Raw genomic sequence first — 20,802 nt, 5'->3', positions numbered from 1 at the left:
AGCCCCGTGGTCACCTGCGGTGACTGGTGACCAGCTGGCTTGCAGGCCTGGTCCAGGCCCACCCGTGGTCAGTCTGTGTAGAAACAAAAGCTAAAGTTGCTTATTTATCTTGGATTAAAAATAAACAGAAACTGTGTAAGGGATGAGTACCCCGTTGGGAGACCCTGTTCTGAAAGGTCCCGGACGGGCCGTGACTGCGTTGTCGTCTTGCTCGGGGTGGCTCGGATTGTCGATCTCCTGGTCAGTCTCTAGAACCCCTTTTACCTGCAGACCCCTGTCTGTTTTGGCAAGTGGGCCCCAGTGTCTCCATTTCCATTTCTCTTTTCCATGCAGCTGTCCTCCTATCACTGTCTTTTTTTTTCTGCTTTACTCTGTTTTACCTTTTGTCTTGCCTTACATTTTCATTTCCTTCCTTTTAAAAACATAACCCGTTGGAGCTTCCCTGGTGGCGTAGTGGTTAAGAATCCGCCTGCCAACGCAGGGGACACGGGTTCGAGGCCTGGTCCGGGAAGATCCCACATGCCGCGGAGCAACTAAACCCGTGTGCCACAACTACTGAGCCTGTGCTCTAGAGCCCGCGAGCCACAACTACTGAGCCCACGCGCCTAGAGCCCGTGCTCCACAACGGGAGAGGCCACCGCAATGAGAGGCCTGTGCACCGCAGTGAGGAGTGACCGCCGCTCGCCGCAACTGGAGAGGGCTGGCGCGCAGCAGCGAGGACCCAATGCAGCCAAAAATAAATAAAAATAAAATAAATTTATCAAAACCAAACAAAAACATAACCCACTATAATGCGGTATTTTCACTGGTGATATTCATTGGCTAGCTTGCCTGTCGGGCACCTGCTGTATATTGAGCCTCATCTGGACAAGGAGGCATGAGTCAAGAACCGCCCGGGTGAGTGTAAACCGGGACCCACACTGGGGAGGGCAATTGGGAGTTTTCTATCAAATTTGCCCTTTGACCTGTGACTCCACAACTATAAATGTATCTCACGTGGGTCAAAAATGGTGGACATACAGGGATCATCCTTACAGCATTGTTTGCAGTAGAAATAAACCTGGCAACAATAATGTGTTCATCAGCAGAAGGGAGAGGGTCAGATCCACATCCACACTGGTGCCCACAATCCGAGCTCTTGGGCCACGGAGTGGGGAGCAGCTCTGCGCTCCAGTGACCTCTCTGAGGGCAACATGTGAGGTGCAGAAAAGTGTACCTTGTATTTTTAATTAAAATAAAAGTAATATATTTATTGTAGAAACTTTTAGAAAGGTGGAAAATGATTAAGAAATAAAAATCAAAGTCACCCTCATCCTACCACCGCAAATGTTTTTGTTGCGTTTTCTTCTAGTGAGTCAGCAATGAACTGTATTGCTTCTCCCCCTTAAAATGAGACATCCTTCTTCTCTTTTCTGATTATAAATGTAAAAATTAAGTAAAACATGTTGACTTTAAAATGCATCAAGCAAAAGCAAAAGAAACCAGTATTGCTCTTACTGTCCTGTTTTGTAACTTTCTGCTTTACACAAACAGTGAACCACCGTCTTTTAAAATAAATCTATATCTACATCAGCCTTTTTAGTGGCTGCAGTACTGTGTCATAAACCACACTGGGTGGACCCTCCTGGGCACACCTTGCACATGGCTTGGGCACTTCCTTTGTGCTAAGGTCTTTCCTAGAAGTGAAAGAAACGGAGTCCAAGGTCTTATACATTTTACATCTTGACGCATACTGCCAGGTCATGACGGAAAAATGTTGTTCTCTCCAGTACTGCACTCTTTTAGTCACCACAGTCTTATATTTTAATTTATATTAAAATTAAGGACCTCCTCAGTGCTTTTTTTTTAATTAAAAAAATTAAAAAAAATTTTCTCACTGTTCTTTTAAATTCCTTATTGATTAAACAACTTCCATCCGGCCCTCCCCAGTCCGCCGGCCCTCTCTGCCCTGGATGCTCTGCAGTATTCTTTTTGCATGTAACTCTCCCACCCCCTTGGAGCTGAGTTGGGAGGGCTGTGCTCCGCCCCTCTGGTTCCTCTGTCACCCTGGCCCCTGGCTTCTTGCTGGGATGGGCTACGGCTCTTCCTGCTGGCTGCGGTCAGGCTATTAATCATCAGCCTAATCCTGCCCTGGCCGGTGGAGGGCGGCGGAGGAGGGGGATTCCCAGGAAATCAGGGTGCCCGTTGTCTGCAAGTGCAGACTCATCGCCCAAGGCTATGTCTTGGGCAATGGGTCTGCACTTGGCAGGTGGCTGCCTGGCCAGCTCCTCTCCCCATGGGGGGTGCCTGAGAGCTCAGGGCCAGTCTTGGAACCTGGGATGGCAGGAGGTGGGACCTGCCGGGAGGCCAGCGAGGGAGGCCAGAGAGAGAGGCCAGAGAGAGAGGCCAGAGAGAGATGCCAAGGACACCATCTTGGGTGTCGGTAATCCCACGTCTGATCTGGGGCCCCTGGATCTTCCCCATGAGAAAAGGCAACTGGAGCTGGCGAGTAGGGCCTCTCGGAGCCCTTGTGGACTTTGAAACTCAGCACCTAGTAATGTGTTTTTCTTATGATCTTTGAGAGACTATAAAGGTTTTTTACGGGGCGGGGGGAAGGGTGGAGGAGGACACAGCTGTTTGCTAAAATGGGCATTGTGGGCGGTGGAGGACTGGGCTTTCCAGGGCCCCTGGAGACCTCCCTGTATGTTTCTAGCAGAGTTTGGAGCATCTGCTGTGCACTGGGCGAGGGATGGGGGGCTCTTGGAGAGAAGTGAATCACGGTGCAGGCCAGGCTGAGCTGCATCCTGGTCCTGGTGCGTGGGGAGCTGGATGCCAGGCAGCCGACGGCACAGCCCGCGGCCTTCCAAGTGCTGGGAAAGGAAGAACTGGGGCGGGGCGGCGCGGGGGCAGTGAGTGCCAACGGGCTGGTGGAAGGGTAAAGAGGTTGTTGAGGGACTCAGGCAGGTCCTCCCTCTGCTTGCCCCCTCTTCCAGGTGGGAGAGGGCAGTGAAAGAGGCCCAGGCTTGCTGTCTGCATCTGCCGATCCCGCGGGGGTTTCTAGAGGCCTCGTGCAGCTTTCTGACCTGGACAAAGGCTGACAAGGGCGGAGAGGGCAAGCTTGCAGCCAGATGTGGCCCAGAGGTGACCTCAGGACAGCAATTTCAAGGTGCCTCCTTCCCTTCCCCACAGCCAGGTTGCCCCTTCCTAGCAGTGCTTGAATCTAGAAGGCTGAGGAAGCTCCAAGCCCTAGCAAAGCAGTGTGAGAGTATTTTTAAGTTTCTTTCTTTCTTATGTGTTTCTTTCTAATTATACCATTGTTATGGAAATTTTAGAATTTCTATTTAGGGAAGTATAAAAAAGAAAACAGAAACCATACTGAAACCCCCATACTGTTAGGTTAAACCATATGAATTGAAATTGTCTTTTTTTTTTTTTTTTGGTCAAAAATAGTGAAATATCAGCAATTTCATAGGGGGCAGCCAAATATAATCATTTTGCTACATTGTCTCAGCCTTCTTTTCTTTGAATAAGGACTGCCTTGGAAAACGTGGGATTCTCAGCTTTTGGAGTAGATGTATCATGTCAATTTTCATGTTTCATTTCTCACCCCACTTCTCCCCCCAAAATCCAATTATCCAGTTGAATGGATACTAATAATCAAATGAGGTAACTCATTAAAATGAAATTCTGTGTTAGATTTAAACTCCATACAATGAGAATCATAAATGTAAGTCCTAAGTTGATCCTCTTATTCTAAATGGTAAATCAGTTAATAGTAATTTCTGAATTACTGTTCAGAAGCTGCTTTTTTTTTTAAAGTCATCACCTCCCGTTGCTTTTTTTAAAAAATATTTATTTATTTACTTGGTTGCACCGGGTCTTAGTTGCAGCTCGCCAGCTCCTTAGTTGTGGCACATGGGCTCCTTAGTTGTGGCATGCAGACTCTTAGTTGTGGCATGCATGTGGGATCTAGTTCCCTGACCAGGGATCGAACCTGGGCCCCCTGCATTGGGAGCATGGAGTTTTTTTTTTGTTTTCTTTTTTGTTTTTTCAGTACGCGGGCCCCTCACTGCTGCGGCCTCTCCCATTGCGGAACACAGTCTCCGGACGTGCAGGCTTAGCGGCCACGGCTCACGGGCCCAGCCGCTCCGCGGCATGTGGGATCTTCCTGGACCGGGGCATGAACCCGTGTCCCCTGCATTGGCAGGCGGACTCTCAACCACTGCGCCACCAGGGAAGCCCAAGGGAGCATGGAGTTTTAACCACTGCGCCACCAGGGAAGTCCCTACAGAAACGTCTTGATTACTAAAATTCAGAATAATTCTTTGCCTAGTCTCCGTCCCTCTCCCGCTTCCCCCATTGGTTATGTTTCTTTTCCTAAGGCACATCCACATGAACTGTGTCATCCATTCCACAAACATTCATTGAACACCTACTTTGTGCTGCTTGCTGTTCTGAGTTTTGGGAACACAGACGACAGCCTCTGATATGATGGAGCTCTCAATCTAGTGGGAGAAGATGGTCCATAAAATGACAAACGCAAGGAACAAGCATGTTCTATTTTTTTTTAAATTTATTTATTTTTGGCTGCGTTGGGTCTTCGTTGCTGTGCGCGGGCTTTCTCTAGTTGCAGTGAGCGGGGTCTACGCTTCGTTGCGGTGCGTGGGCTTCTTCTCATTGCGGTGGCTTCTCTTGTTGCAGAGCACAGGCTCTAGGCGCGTGGGCTTCAATACTTGTGGCTCACGGGCTCTAGAGCGCAGGCTCAGTAGTTGTGGCACACGGGCTTAGCTGCTCCACGGCATGTGGGATTTTCCCGGACCAGGGCTCGAACCTGTGTCCCCTGCATTGGCAGGCGGATTCTTAACCACTCCACCACCAGGGAAGCCCTCTATTGTTTATTGTAGGTGATAAACTAAAGACCAGGGTTGCAGGGCTGGAGGAAGTGTTGCAGTACTCAGTGAGGCCCTCTGGGTAGGCCAAGGTGACGTTTGAGCAGTGAAGGAAGACCCGAAGCTGGCTGAGTTGGGCAGGTGTGTGGGGGAGGAGCAGGCCAGGCTGAGGGAGCAGCCTTAGGAGTTTGAGGAAGAGCCAGGAGGCCCAGCGGCACAAGTGTGAGAGAGCAGGGCAGCAGGAGGGCTTTGGGCCCCAGGCCGCTGCGAGGAGTATGCTGTCTACCTGGAGTGAGACGGAGCCACTGAAGGGTTTGGTGACGTTATAACTTCTCCTGTAAGAGGGTCCCCCTTGCTGTGGTGTTGAGAGTAGACTCAGGTCCAGGATGAAGACTTGGGGTCTCACCCTCTGGGTGAGAGGAGGTGCACGTGGCTCAGCACGCGGCAGTAGCAGTGGAGGCTCCCAGAGGAGGTTGGATTCTGGGTGTCCGTTGCAGGCAGAGCCGATGGGATCCACTGAGTGGGTTGGATGTAGAAGGGTAGAGAAACAGAGGAATCAGGGACTTCCCTGGCGGTCCAGCGGTTAGGACTCCACGCTTCCACTGCAGGGGGCCCGGGTTTGAACCCTGGTTGGGGAACTAAGATTCTGCATGGCGCACAGCGTGGCCAGGAAGAAAAGCAATAGAGGTGGCAAAGTTTATTCCCCCAGGGCCTCATCCACTGGATGGATGGAGATTGGGGAGGTCTGGAGGAAGGGCAGGAGCTAGGTTTTGGCCGACTTAAGTTCAGGATGTTAGACATCCACGTGGAGCTAGCTGTCAGCGAGCAGCTGGCTGGATATGTGAGTCTAGAGAGCACAGGAGAGGGCTGGGTTGCTCATACTTATTTGAGATGCCTTGACTTATAATTTGTATTTAAAGTCCAGAGGCAAGGGACCAGGTGCAAGGACTGAGCCCTGGGACCCTCTCTTCTCAAGGAGAAGCAGCAGCCCTGAGGTCAGAGGAACACCAGGAGAGCCGTGTCCTGGAAGCCAAGGAGAAGGGAGGATTTCCAGGGGGAGGGAGAGAGTTGGCCCCTTGTCAGAGACTGTGGCCTGGGCAGGTCATCTGAGACTGAGACCCCACCGTTGGAGGTCATTGGTGACCTTGGCAAGAGAGGTTCTCTGACCAGGAGGGGAGATGGTTCTGCTACGACCCAAGAATGGCCCCTCTGGGCAGATAAATTAGAAGGCGGCAGATATGGCCCAGGGTCCTGTGCCCGGGCCAGCAGAGGATGACTGACTGGCCCCCAGCCCAGCACCTTTGCATGGGGCCCAACTGGCCAGCCACAGTCAGTGCAGTGTTCCAAGCTCTTAGCCTGCAGAGCAGGGCTGGCCGTGGGCCATGCCCCAGGTTGCCTTACCTACAGGGTACCTGTCTGCAAGGTGCTGCCACTAGAGGGCGCCCACACCCACCAGTGGATTCCACAAAACAAGGTGCCCCAGAGAGGAGCAGGGAGGGGGCTGAGAGGGGCTCAAGGAATCTGCTCGTTTCATCCACAGGAGGGGCATTTCGGTCCTTCAGAGGAGCCACCCACCTTTCCCTGTGAGGCCCAGTGTGACCCGTGACTGTTTTGTGGGTCAGGACTTGTTCTGAGTCTGTGGGTTAATCAGAGGGTTCAGTGGGGACGGGGACGTTTTCTCAGATTACTGGAGCTGTGTCTTCTCTGCAGGCGCTCTGACTTCTGGGCTGTGAGCAAAGACCTGCGGACTGAGCCACACCCACCCTGTTCTCTGGGGCTCAGTCTGCGGCAGGTTAGGCATGGAGGGTCCTTGCTCACCCCCTCTCACCAGTTTCCCTTTGTTCGCTTTAATTTTGTTTTTCCCCCTTCATTTTTTCTCAATTAAAAAAAAAACTGTAGAAGTAAAACATGCCTAGCAAGTAGAACGATATAGAAGGGTATAAAGTAAGGGATAACACGGCCCCTCCCTCAAACTCCACATATCCCCAAAGGTGCCCATGGTTATCTCCTCCAGACACTAACAGGGTAGTTTACACCTCACCGGCCCTCGCAGGCAGATGGCAGCACGCACTCTGTCCCGTTATAGCCTCTCCAGGGCTTCCTTCCACAACGTGGTTCATCCGGCTGTGCCGCGTTCTCCCCAGAACAGCAGTGGCTCCTGTTAAGGACTGCTGCTCCATTGCTCTCGAGGTTTGAGGTTGTTAAAAAGAATGTTCTGATGAACCCCTTTGCTTGTTCTGTCTTTCTACGTTTTGAAAATTACATCCGTAGAGTAAGTTCCGACCCATGGAATTTCCAAGTCCAAGCTTAGGGACCCTGAATTCTGAGACATGCCGCCAACTGGGCCTCCTGAAATGTGTGCCTGTTTACCTGCCCACCCACCAGAGTGCCTGTGGGGGCCTGCGTGTCTCCCCAGCACTGGGCGCTCCCAGCTTATTAGGGTGTGCCGTCTGGAAGCAGCAAAAGCTCCCTTGCTCTAATTCTGGTTCCCGCCTGATGCCACAACTTAACTGGCTGCCCCAGGCCCCTCAGAGCATCCCTTCTGTCTCCAGAGAGCGCTCCTGCATGGGCAGCACTGACAGGTGAAGAGGCCGGGGGGCCGGACACCAGGGTTCTGACCCTGACTGCCTGCTGCCTGCTGAGGACCTTGGCCGAGCTCTGGGTCTTGCCGGCTCAGCTCTGAAGACACTGGAAAGTTTTAATCGAGCCCATGGTTCTTCCTGGTAAAGCGCTGAAAGGTTTTTGACCACGACTGGAAATAAGGATACCACAGTGACCGGCACCTTGTGCAAAAGTTTCACACACACAAAAACCAACCACACAGGGCTTCCCTAGTGGCGCAGTGGTTAAGAACCCGCCTGCCAATGCAGGAGACACGGGTTCGAGCCCTTGTCCAGGAAGATCCCACATGCCGCAGAGCAACTAAGCCCATGCGCCACAACTACTGAGCCTGCGCTCTAGAGCCCGCGAGCCACAACTACTGAGCCCGCGTGCCACAACTACTGAAGCCCGCGCACCTAGAGCCCGTGCTCCACAACAAGAGAAGCCACCGCAATGAGAAGCCCATGCACCGCAACGAAGAGTAGCCCCCGCTCACCGCAACTAGAGAAAGCCCACGCACAGCAACAAAGACCCAATGCAACCAAAATAAATAAAAAATAAATCAATTAATTAAAACAAAACAAACCAAACAAAAAAACCCAACCACACAAACAAAACAAGTACTTCCCCCCATGTGGTGTACTCTGCGATTTTTCACTTTATTTTTCAAAATGCTGGTCCCAGAACTGGCATGTCTCTGTTCTCCCTCAGAGGCCCCTAGGAGTTATGGGGATGCATCCTGGGGCTGGGATTCCCCGAGGCCTTAGAGACCTGGAGAACATCCTCTGCGCACCATGCGCTAGAGTCAGGGCTGAGACTGGGGCACGCAGGGGAAGCTGACTTGACCTTCACAGCTCTCCGGGCCTCCCCCCTTAGGCTGCTCTAGACCCGTGTCCCCGTGTGTGGGTCACACAGTCCCGTTCAACCCAGAGTGGGGGCCGGGCCCTTTTTGGCTGTCACCCTGTCATTGTCACGCGCTGGGGCGAGGGGCACGAGAGCAGTGTGGGACCCCAAAGGAGGGCCTGGGAAGCCCTGCCGCCCCACAGAGCTTCTGTGGAGGGTCCTTCCTCCCCATCCTCTGCCTCCTAACTTTCTTTCTTGCCTCCAAGGGTGGCCCTCCTCTAATTATAGTTCCTGCCTGGCCTAATTATAGCCTGGGCTAATTTGTTAATGGCTTTGGGTACTGAGAGCCCTTGCCTTGGGCAGGATCACGGCCCCTGGGTACACGCAGGGAAGTTTTGCCAGGGAGCATTGGATGAAGGGACGTGAGTGGCCTTTGAGGCCCATGGGGGGCGGCGTGGGCCCCCTGGGGAGCCCCATGTCCAGCTGGTGCACGCAGGGCTCTGACCAATGCTGCCTCTGTCCACGAGTTGTCAGGGTGGGTCTCTCCTCTTCCCAGGGGTCCCAGGAGCCCCTGGTGCGCGGCACCAGGCAGGGCCTTGCCGTTTTCATTCTATTTAAACAAATGGTCCTTAATTAAATGCCTTTAAATTGAAAAATACTTTTGGTTTTCCTCTCCATGAAAGCAATGTCTGTTTGCAATAGAAGCTTCAGGAAATGCACAAAAGGGAAAAAAGGCCGCTCATGACCCCACCCCAGTGACTTATGACCCCAAATGTGTTAACTTTTGGTCGAGGAGTCTCATGACTGGTCCCTCTGCTCTTGTTTGACTCATTATATTGTCCCCGCAGGGAAGTCCCACCTGGCCATCGTGCAGAAGGTGAACAACGAGGGCGAAGGTGACCCCTTCTACGAGGTGCTGGGCCTGGTCACCCTGGAGGACGTCATCGAGGAGATCATCAAGTCCGAGATCCTGGACGAGTCTGATATGTACAGTGAGTCCCCTTCCCACCCTGCTCTGCTCTGCTCTGCTCAGACTGGCACCTGCTGTCCCCAGGCGGGAAGGCCGCCGTGGGGACGGGAGGCTGGGCGCCAACCAGGGCTGCTCGGAGCGTCCGCAGGAGGCGCCTTTCTTCCTCCCAGCATTTGTGTCTCAGCGCAGACACTGCTGCTTCTGCTTCTGGTGGAAGAAGGGCCCGCGGAGCTGGGAGTCGGCGGGTGGGTACCAGTCTGTTCCCCAGTCCTTGGGGGATGCTGTTCTCAGTTCCAGATTCCTTCTCTTGCAGCTGACAACCGAAGCCGGAAACGGGTATCTGAGAAGAACAAGCGTGACTTCTCAGCCTTCAAGGATGCTGACAATGAACTCAAGGTGAAAATTTCTCCTCAGCTACTTCTGGCTGCTCATCGCTTCCTGTCCACGGGTAAGAGCATGAGGGGGGCCTTCGGGTGTCGGTGGGATACAGCCCCGGAGGGAGACGTACTGGGCCTCTGGTTACTCCTCCTCAGGGGACAAGGGCTACAGCAGATGAAGGGCCTGGGGCACGTGCGCCTGCCTCTGGAAGGGGGCGAGGTGTTTTCCTTCCATCCCCACCGAAGATCCCTGCGGTTTGTTTTCCCCGTTAATGGGCTGCTGCTACAAACTTCCAGGAACCATCCGGCTTTGTTTTGGCTGTTCTGTGCTGGGAGGACCTGAGGTGGGCACCGGGCTCCCCGTTGAGGAGGGAGAAGGAGGCCCTTCCATATGCCCCCTCCCCCTGGGTACAGCCCACAGCCCTGCATGCTCATCCTCTCTGAGTGTCTGGATCCAGCTCCCTTCTCATCTCTCTGCCTCCCCTCCGCCTGCATGTGCTGGGCCCCTCGGGACCTGACTTCTAGGTCAATGACTTTTCTCTCTTCTCACCCCTGACTCAAAGCTCCCTTGGAGACCCGGGTGATTGATTAGGAAAACGCCCGCCTGCTCTGTCCTCTCCCCTCAGTCTGACTTCCTTCCCAGCCCTCACTTGCTAAAGCTGTGATCCTTCCCTCTCCTGTGCTTTTCCTGCCGGGCTATTGATGACATGGATACTGACAGTAGTGATAGTCACGTTTATTAGGCACTTCGCATGTGGCAAGCGTGTGTCTAAGTGTCCTACGTCTGTTATCCCATTTCACCAAACAGCGACCCCATGAAGTTTTAAATCCCTATTTTACAGATGAGGAAACTGAGGCACGGGTGAAGGAGTTTGCCTGAGGTCATGTTTTATTAGTGCAGGAGCCACTGTCCAGGCCCAACCAGTGACAGACCTGCATGTACTGAGGCCGGAGCCAAGGTCATGCCCTCCGGGGAGGCAGGGCCAGGCAGTGAGGAGCCGTCCAGCACAGCAGTGACCGTGTTCCAGGCACTGCCCCGCCCAGCCTGGCCTCATGTGAAATCCTCCTCTCTCCTCCTCCAGAGGTTCCCCAGTTCAGCCCCACTCTGATATCGGAGAAGATCCTGCTGCGGCTGCTCAAGTACCCAGACGTCATTCAGGAGCTCAAGTTCGATGAGCACAACAAGTACTACGTCCGCCATTACCTGTACACCCACAACAAGCCGGCTGACTACTTCATCCTCATCCTGCAGGTGCGCCTGCCCCGCCCTGCCCTCCGTGCCCGAGCCGCCCTCTCACCTGCTTTCCTGCCCTTGAGCCTCTGCTCCCCGTTGCTGGTCCTCCGCCTGCAAGGCCACCGTTGAGCCCCTGGGTCTCCAGGGCTCTGGAACTAGCTCCTCCACGGGGCCCACAGCCCTGTTCACTCCTCGCGTCTCCCTCGTGCCTCAGGCTTTTTCTTCCCAGGTGTTTTTTCCTTCTCAACTCTGTTGGTAACCCTGACCCGTGTTCTTTCAGGGGAAGGTGGAGGTGGAGGCCGGGAAGGAGAACATGAAGTTTGAGACGGGCGCCTTCTCCTACTACGGGACCATGGCCCTGTCCTCGTCCCCCTCTGGTGAGTCTCTGGGCTATGTCTGGGCCGCCCTCCAGCACTCCTGGAGGGGGAGAGACTCGGACTGGCCCCCCAGAACCTAGGGCCTCCTAGAAGGGTCATAACCCAGGTGGCTCGGGGGGGAGGCCAGCGAGGGCCAGAGCTGCCAGGGCCTCGAGGAAGTGGCCTGGAAGAGCAGTGACTCGCCCCTTGGGACCGGGTTCAGAGAGTGGAGGGAAGAGATGAGGGGATTCTGACGAAAGCCCGGAGGGAGCTGAGAGCGTGTTCTGAGGTGGTGAGACCAGCCCACCAGGAGGCGAGGAAGAGGGTGGATATGAGTCAGGGAGCCGCAGGAAGTTGAAGGCATTTGCTTGCCATACGAAGCAGGAGGCCGTTAGCGGCCCTTGAGCAGGCGGTCCTGTGACAGCAGAGTGGGCCGACTGGGCAAGCGGGCCACAGTGGCCCTCCTTAGCCGTGACGGCGGGAGGCCAGTTGAGAGGGAGGCAGGTGGAGGGAGGCTGCAGGGCCTCACTTGTGAAGACTGGGCCAGGGGAGTCAGGGTGGGGGAAGGGGGCCCATGGCTTCCGTGTTTGGAGGCCAGGCCAGGGCCTGGTTTTCGGCTGCGCAGTTTGCAGATGGCTTTGGCTTTTCAGGGGGCTGAGCCACTGCCTTTTGGTTAAGGGGCCGTTCTGATGGAATAAAGGGACCTGGGGGCAAAGAAAGGACTGGACAGCCTCTGAGAAGGGCCACTGGCCACCCCGGCGCCCTCTGCTTCTCCAGTCCTGGGTGGCTCAGGCTCCCCTTGCTGGAGGGGGTGCCCTGCAGACAAGGCCCGAGTCTCGCCCGGCTCAGCTCCTCGCCAGTTGTGTGACCCCTCCGGCCCCAGGTTGCTGCGGGCTGGACAATGAAAGTCTGCTTTGGTGCCGGGGACAGGCACATGGTGAGGGGGCTGCTGCAGCTCCTGGGGAGCCTCGATGCTGTGCCTGCTACTGTCCTTTGACAAAGAGGACCCCCATGTGGGGGGCTGGGCACCCGTGCATACTGACACAGCTCAGCTCCTCCACCAGCGTGAACAGGCTCCTGGGGGAGGGGAGTGGGAAACAAGGCTGCAGAGCTGGGTTTTGGAACAGGTGGCCCCTGCCCAGGTGCCTCAGACCTGGGGAGGACTTCTCTGCCCCTCCTGAGAGCACCTCTTGCGGTCCAGCTTGGGGAGATCTTGTGCAGCAGGGCACACAGTCATGGGACGTCCCTCCAAGCACCCTTTCTCTGCAGCCATGCCTCAGAGCCTGGTTAGGGTCCTGCGCTCTGTCTTTTGATGTGGAGGCCCCAGGTTCCCACTTGCAGTGGCTGGAAGGGAGGGGAGATGACTTCCGGGGGCTCTGGGCACACTCCACCAGCTTCTGCCCTTCTCTGATCAGGGCTCTGGTCAGCTCTGAGCACCCTCCCCGTCAGGGCCGGGTCCCCTTTACTGTTGTGCCCCCTCTCTGCTCGAGGGAACCTGGCCCCCAGCAAGTCTGCTTCTCCATCCTGTTCCTGTGGCTCCACGCCCACCCCACCCATCCCTGACCTTTTCTTCTTTTGCTCCAGTGCCTTCCACCCTGGTCAGGTGTCCGCCTGGCAAGCGGAACTCCCTGCTCTCCCGGCTCTCAGGTAACATGGCATGGCTGGAGAATTTGCACTGCCACCTGCCGCCTGAGCCCTCACACTGCAGCTGCATTAACCGCTCCCAGCAGGCACTGGGGGCCCCGCCCCCCGCCCAGCACCTGTGCCATCCCACCTGTTCACACTTGTGGGCCAGCCTGACCAGTGCTAGCTGTGCCTGGCCTGGGGCCCAATTACTATGTGCCTTTGCCCAGGTCCTGGAAGGGTTTCCCCAGAGGTCCTTCAGTCTTTGAGAAGAGACACAAACGCCTGCAGGTGACAGGTTGGGAGTGGAGGGTGGCTCCCGGCCAGGCCAAGTGAGCCCAGCTGCTCGGGGCCACTCACAGGCCTCAGCAGGATGACTTGTCACCCCATCAGCTTTCTCTAAAAAACTTTCCAGCTTTCTTCACAGGCTTTGGTTTTCATTCTTTGGCTGCTGGTTCCACCTGCCAGGGGGAGGCAGCAGCTGGGTGGTTAGAAGTGTGGCTGCAGTCATACTGCCCTGGTTGAATGGGGTCTCCGTAGACACCAGCTAAATGATTTCGGGAGCTGACTTACCTTTTCTACGTCTTGGTTTCCTCCTGTGAAATGGGAGCAATACATGTGCCCACTTCTTAGAATTGTTGGCAGCAGTGAGAGAATTGATATAAAATGTTTAGTTAGAGCTCAGTTACTGTTTGTTTTTTCTCTATTACAACCAAAATGTGACATTCCAATCAGAAAGTGTTTAGGAAAATTCCAAAAGCCACAGAAACATGCTGTTTCTGGCCTTTGTTATGTCACATTCCCGAGCCTTGTCCCAGGGTCGGTGGGAACTGTGTTGGCCCCAGAATCACTCAGTTCGAGGGATTCCTATCCCATGTATACTGCGGCGGCAGAGGTCCTGATGTCAGGATTCTGGCCTGGGCTGCTGAGCCCGGAGGAGAAGAGCATTACGAGTGTCTTTGAGCTCTGGTCTCAGTGCATAACTTAGAGAAGGTCCCTGGGTCCCAGCAGTGCTAAAAACCTATCACTTCAGTCAACTGTTTCCCCTATTATGTTTGTACAGCTGGGGTTTTTTCCATCTTAAATGTACAAAAACACACTTTTTAAAATTGATCCTCTTTTTAAAAAAAAAGTAAAAAGGTGATTTAGAAGTCACTTGTCCCGTTCAAACACAGCCAACTTCTGGCAGTGATGGGAAGTACAAAGCAATTAATGGTCTTTGAGCAGGGGGCTGTCTGATGAGAACAGAATGGGCCATGTCAGCCCTCACTGGCCAACCCCTCAGCCTCACTCTCCTCTTCTGCTCTTGCTTCTGTCTCATAGATGGCCGGGAGTTGATGCACACATGGTTTGCATCCTGATGTCTTTACCTAATATGGGAACCGAGACACTTTTCCATAAACTTTCTAGTTAGAGCTACACAGAGTTTCACCAAGCAGGTGTGCCTTCATTTGGTTTTTTTCCCCCTTATGCATATTCATGGGGGTCTATATTCTAAGTATAACAGCATGATGTAAACCTCTTTACGGAAAAACTTATTCTGTATTTAAGATTATGTCCTTAGAATATTCTTCCAGAAATGGACTTACCAAGTCAAACCCCCTGTTTTTTTGTTTTGTTTTGTTTTAATCATAAAAGTAACACAGCTTATTTAGAAAATTGGGAAGGTGGAAAAAAAATCTTAAGAAAATTAAGAAGCATCATAATTTCATTATTCAGAAACAAACACTTCATATTTTGTTAGATTTCTAGACCTCTGTTTTTAATAGGCCATGTGACTAATTTATGTTGGTTTAAATTCAGTTCCTGTTCCTGGAGTGTTAATAAGCATTAATTAAAAGCATTCTATCATTCAAATAATTAATGTCAAATATTAAGCAATATCCCTAGTGTTTCTGGTCTTTGCTAGAACTTAATCAGAGGTGTTGCTTAAGTTAGAATGAGTGATACATGCACATGGTCCTCTAGTGGCTGTATACCACCTAATCATAGACTATCCAGACTGTATTTTCCTGGTTTTATGAATGAAACTCAAACGTAGAGTATTACTCAATTCTGTCGCACTTGGTTCAGCCACCCAGATTCAATGGTTGCTCTTTTCACTGGTCTGTTTGTTAGAATAGCTGACTCAGTAGTTAGTAACTTACTAGTTAACTAAGCAAATCAGCTTAGTCCACGTCCTGTTCGTTTAAAACAAGCCAGTACGCCTCCACAGCTAACTTCTTGGTGCATTTCATTGTTTTCTGAGTGTTCCCCAAAATACGAGCTAATGATGTACAATAATGTGTGTGCCCTTCCTTTTCCAAAATAAGGAGCTGGTTCCTTCCTCGTTGGAGGTTGAGCCATTCCCCTTGCCTGGTTTCAGTCGACCGAATGGAGGCCTGTGCTTCCCCTAGTGGCGGGAAGAGGCACTGCCACCGCTACCCCAGGCTCTGCCTCATGGGAGGGGGACTGAGACCCAGGCCCCAGACACCCCAGAGTGGGAAGCCTGGAGCTCTGGGGCCTCTAGGTTCCTCTGAGAGGAACCTGCTGCACCCCACCGCCCTGCCAGACTGGCTGGGCTCAGCAGACACAGGGCAGGACTGTTCCACACACAACAGGTTACGTGGAGAGCACACTTTTGAGCTCTTACGAGCATTTTGAGGTGTGAGCAGGGTGTCATGTTGGGGGGTGTATGACGTGTGGTGAGAGAGTGCAAACTGTAGGTTCTTCCTTTGCATATAATTTAAAAGTATGCAGTTTGGGCTTCCCTGGTGGCGCAGTGGTTGAGAGTCCACCTGCTGACGCAGGGGACATGGGTTTGTGCCCAGTCTGGGAAGATCCCACATGCCGCGGAGCGGCTGGGCCCGTGAGCCATGGCCGTTGGGCCTGCGCGTTCGGAGGCTGTGCTCCGCAACGGGAGAGGCCACAGCAGTGAGAGGCCTGCGTACCGCAAAAAAAAAAAAAAAAAAAAAGTATGCAGTTTATGTCCCTTGACAGAAGCTGTCATCGAGACAGGGACAGTGGCTCCTCTGCCATGCTGGGGTCATCATTGTGTCACCCTTGTCTGATCAGCTGTTGGGGAAATGAGGGGTTTTGTAGCCATAAACTTTCTGTGTCTCTGGTTTTTGTTTTCTGTTTTGTTCATCTGTTTGGGTAGACTTTTTAATTCTTACTGCACCACAGTCCTAAACAAACTAGCTCATTGGCATTGATGAGGTCAGACCTTCTGCAGGCAGAGCGTCTGTTCGTTTGTGCCCGAGAGCTACTTCCCACTGCCGGTGGGGGCACTACTGCCCGGGTGTCCGTGGACAAGGTTGGACGGGAGGCTGTGAGGGGCACCAGGCTGGCCCCCGGCCTGACAGCCTCTCTCCCTCCACAGACCGCTCCCCATCCCACCCCGCACCCCTCAGCCGCTCGGCCTCCCTCAGCTACCCGGACCGCTCAGAAACGGCGTCGAGCACGGCCCCCTTGGCAGGCAGCAGCCAGTTCGGCAGCTCCATCCTGGGCCAGTACACCTCCGACTTCAGCGTCCGGGCGCTCATGGACCTCCAGTACATTAAGGTGAGCGCTCCCCATGGCCCTCTTCCCAGGCAGCACCATCCTCTTCATCCTGGGCGTCTGGATCACTCTGCGTCTCACCGGCAGCTTCTTTCTTTGATCCACCACACCCAGCACGGAGGGCCCGGGATGCATGTCCCTCCTGCTCTAGCTCCTCACTCTTTGGTCACCCCCTCCCTCCGCTCCGCCCCCTGGGTCACGCCCTCTCTCCTGGACTCGCAGCCTCCCTCCTGGCTGCCCGTTTCTCCGGGTCTCCTGTAGGGTTGGCCCCCCGGCCCTGCTGTCGGTGAACCAGGCCGTCCCGCTTCCCCCTGCAGATCACCCGGCAACAGTACCAGAATGGGCTGCTGGCCTCACGCATGGAGAACTGCCCCCAGTTCCCCCCGGATGGGTGCACCATCTGTACCGAGAACTTGACCGACAAGTCCGAGCTGCCCCTGGTGGACGAGACCACGACTCTCCTGAACGAGCGCAACTCCTTGCTGCACAGAGCCTCCCTCGAGGGCGCCATCTGACGGGAGGGCCCGGGGTCCCCCGCCAGCCCCGCGGGGGCCTCCCCAGTGGGCCCACACGAAGACAGGGAGCCTGTTAGGCCGGAAGGGGTACAGACAGCCTGTCTGACTGAGCAGCCAGTTGGCCCCCGACCCGAGGGGGATCTGGCCTCCGACAGGGACCTCTGAACAGCTCCGAGCTGGCGGCTGCCCACCCTGGACTGTGGGGCAATGGGCCGGCGACCAGGAGCGCTTCTAAACTAGGCTCATCTCACCTCTTTTTAATACCATATGGGGAAGGGAAGACAGGGTTAAGGAACTTTATTTAAAAACAATTTTTTTTTTTCCACAAAAACTTTAAAAGGGGTAGGGTTTCTCACCCCGGGAAGCGATAGCCATAATCTGCTCGCAGCCGGGACTTTTTGGCTATGTCCCTGACTCAGGAAGCCTCCTCTTTCTGCTTCTCCTCCGCCTCCTCCAGAGATGGCATCCCACGGGCCTGCTGGAGGAAGGTTTTCCCTTGGGAGGGAAGAAAGTTCTTCCCAGGAAGCAAAGAACCAAATAGTGCTGAGAACAATTGCCCGGACACGCGCTGAGGCTCGCCTGGTGTCACCGAGGCCGAGGGATTCTGGGAACCGTGATCAGGGACGTGACACTCGCAACTGCGGAGAGGAGCACTCCTCCTCCTGGTAATCGCTGGACCCAGGAATCTCCTAGAACTCTGCTGATGGGCTCTCCTGGTGAGTTGGGCTCCGTTGAGGACTCTCGCCCCGTCCCTCATATCTGCCCCTCTGGACAACTCTCCCCTTGTAATGGGGCTGAGTTCAAGTGTTAGGCAGGGTCTCACACCTTTAAGATTGCTAACCCCTGCTCCCCAGGCCCTGACCTCACTTTCACCAAAGGTTTTCCCCAGGCTGGGGGAGCGACTGCGTTAGAGGGGACTTGTCTGCGACGCTCCTTTTGGGGCCAGGAGGGAACCTGGTCATGGGCATCTACGTCGTTAGCAATTCGTTCCATCCCCCTTCCCACCCCACAGCGAAAGTCAGGTCTCAGTCACTGACCCACCAAGCCCTTCTTTCCGGACTCCCGGTTTCTAATCCAAAACCCCAGTGCCTCTTAGAGACTGAGGACAAGAGGACGTTGTAGGAAGCCAACCTAAGCAGGTCCTTCATGCCCTTTCCTCTGTGGCTGAGGTTCACCTGGCTTTGTTCACGCACTTACAGATCTAACTAAAAGGCACACAGCTGGCAGCCCCGTCTTCCCCACGTGTGTGTTATCCTAGTGTGAGATGTCGTCCTGGCCTTTGCTGAAGCTCGTGGTCCTGGGCGCTCAGAGCCCCAGCCCCACGCGCAGTTCTGCCCCAGCACCTTTTCCCTGTGCTGCAGGCTTCCCGCCATCGGGGAGGCTGTAGGACCAAGGTCCAAGGTGGCCCTTTGGTTGGGTGGAACAGTTGCTGGGGGGGCGGGGGGGGCCCAAGATCAGGCGAGGGAGACTCCACAGGCCTTCCTGAGTGTTATTTATTCACTCCTTTCCTCAGCCTGTGAGTCCTGTTACCCCAAGTGCTCTGTTGGGGACCAGGAAATGTCTTGCACCAAGTGTACTGGCCCCTGGTCATTTTAAAGTTCTTCCAGACACAGAATTGATTCCTACAAGTCTGCAGAGAAGGTGGTGACAGCCATGGGTTCTCAAGCCATAAGGAAAAAAGACACCAGACCTTTGGCCCCCGTTGGGGCCTGAAAACCCCTCAGTTTTCTCCAGAAGCAGCTTGCTTTCCGAGTCCACACAGGGGCTCGCAGAGCTGTGTTCCTGGGACCTGAGTGCCAGGTGGAGCAGACTCACGGCCTGAACCGAGTGTGTGTGAAGCCAAAGGAGCAGGTGCACACACTTCCACGGCTACCTTTTTGCACGCACAGTTACTTTCAAGAGATGGTCCCGCCTCCCCTCCTCTTCCTGTCCCCATTTATAATCACTTTGTGCAGAGGGTCATGATTATTTCCACATATTACTGGTCCGATGACTTCCTCCTCCCAGTGCAATTTTTCACCTCCTATTCCAATCTCTCGTTCCTGGGCTGAGCAGTACCCTGACCTGGCCCAGCCCTGCGTGTCTTCCCGTGGAAGGGAGACCTTCGCAAACGGCCCCTGGATGGGTAGGCGAGTTACAGCCATCGTAGCAAATAACTCATATTTATTTTGCATAAGATTTTAATTTGTATATTTTTGTGATTTATTTTGGCATTGTTATGAGTTTGACTCTCGGGGAGTTTTGTTGTTATGACTCTTGTGTCTTTTGTCACAAAACAATGATAATATTTGCTAAACGATATATGGAATTTATTTTTGATTGGTAATAAAAAAAGAAATATGTATAAATCTTGGTGAGTTTACAGTTGGCCTGTTTGAGTCCTGTCGATACTCGGTGCCGGTCATAGAGCTAGAAGTGGCCGTGCCTGGTTCTCACCTATGACAGGGCAAGGGGCCAGCATTCTGGGACTGTGTAGCAGTAAAAAGGAAGCAGAAATGTAACTTACAAAAATATATATAATCAAGGCTGTTGTCACCGGAGCTAGAGAGTGCCAGCTGCTGCTAGACAGACAGGGCAAGTGTGCTCAACTGCCACCATTAGGGATCCAGTACAACGGACACCAGAGGCGTGGGGGCAGCTGGGATGGGCAGATTGCCCCTCCTCTCTCCCCTGGGGGCTGAAGGAGAAAGGAGCTTGATCCAAAAGTATGATCATGTGGTCTTACAGCAGCAGGTGCCTCTCAGTCCATACTCAGGGGCTGGTTGTGGTTTCACAGTTGGAGCGCTCACCGCTGGAGAGCCCGCCTGAGAGGGACCTCACTGTATCCGCTCCCGAGGCTTCAGCCAGGCGGACTCCTGCCCGCAGGTGCCTCGGCCTGTGTGTGCAGTCGAGTGCACCCAGGCCAGGGACTCACGTAAGCCTGGCTTGACAGGGCCAACTCGGGGCGGGGAATGTTTAAAGAAAGGGAGGCACTGCGTAGGCAGAAAGGAAGGAGGACATTTCAGATAAAAGGAATAACAAATACAAAGTCTTGTGCATAGGTGGGCAACAATAAATTTCATTCATCCATCTGTTCCACACGTTTAAGCCCTCGCTACATGCCAGGTGCCACCAACCCCTCAGGTTGTCTTCTCCGCCTGGAACTTCCTCCCATGTCTTTGTGAGGCTCACCCCCTTGCTTCATCTAAGCCTCTGTTCAAATGCTACTTCCTTGAAGAAGCCTTCCCCCATCACCCCAGCCAAAAGAGCTTGGCCCCAGTCCCTCTGTCCGTCTCCTTGTATTGCCATGTTTTTCTCCATAGCACATATTGTCAGATATTAAAATACGGATTTGTATATTTTCTGTTGTCCTCACACTAGAACTTAACCTCCAGCAGGTCAAGGTCTTTCTTACTTCCACTGCAGTCCCAGCACTAGGACAGTACCTGGTACATTGCAGGCACTGGATGCAGGAAATACTTGTTGAATGAATGAATGGGTCTTACAAGAAGCTGAGTACTGGATGCTATTGCGGGGGGAGCACAATGCTCCCATAACCTTGACCCAATCTAGTCAAGATGGTTGAGGAAAACCAGCTGGAGGAAGTGACGTTTGCAGACTTGAGAGAGAAGAAGGAATTAGCCAGGGGTCACACACAATAGTTATGGGTTTGAAACTCAAGAATACTAGATAAAACACAGAAATGTCTTGAACCAAATGATCAGAAAGGAAAAATCGCCCGTGGGGGAACTGAATGCCCGGTGACAAGTGTCTCCACTGATGCTGTGATGATGGGCCAAAGACTGACTCAGAGCCAAGGAAGAAAGAGGCTGGCAAAGTAGTGCTGGGGCCTCTATTGTTCACAGAAAGTCACTTGTGAGCAGCTTTGTTTGCTC

The 20,802-nt window shown here is 53.6% G+C and overlaps 1 protein-coding gene across 4 annotated transcripts in view; it reads left to right on the top strand.

The window, feature by feature from the left end:
- The window catches only part of CNNM4 (cyclin and CBS domain divalent metal cation transport mediator 4), a 36,689-nt gene extending 17,420 nt beyond the window's left edge, over positions 1–19,269 (top strand). The window contains exons 2-8 of one of the 4 annotated variants that reach the window (XR_004035626.2): positions 9,161–9,304; positions 9,596–9,730; positions 10,742–10,911; positions 11,174–11,270; positions 16,234–16,415; positions 16,730–17,643; positions 18,535–19,269. Coding sequence is in view for 2 of the 4 variants with exons in the window: in XM_030838914.2 (XP_030694774.1) it covers positions 9,161–9,304; positions 9,596–9,730; positions 10,742–10,911; positions 11,174–11,270; positions 16,234–16,415; positions 16,730–16,927 (926 nt within the window). In the remaining 2 variants the exon portion in view is untranslated. Of the gene's footprint in view, positions 1–9,160; positions 9,305–9,595; positions 9,731–10,741; positions 10,912–11,173; positions 11,271–16,233; positions 16,416–16,729 lie in introns of all 4 variants that reach the window. The other 3 variants (XR_004035624.2, XM_030838914.2, XM_060309415.2) reach the window with 3 other exon arrangements.
- Positions 19,270–20,802: the final 1,533 nt, after the last annotated feature.

Source organism: Globicephala melas, chromosome 12 (assembly GCF_963455315.2).
Source record: "Globicephala melas chromosome 12, mGloMel1.2, whole genome shotgun sequence".
NCBI classification, from domain to species: Eukaryota; Metazoa; Chordata; class Mammalia; order Artiodactyla; family Delphinidae; genus Globicephala; species Globicephala melas.
This window is presented reverse-complemented; position numbering and strand designations above follow the sequence as displayed.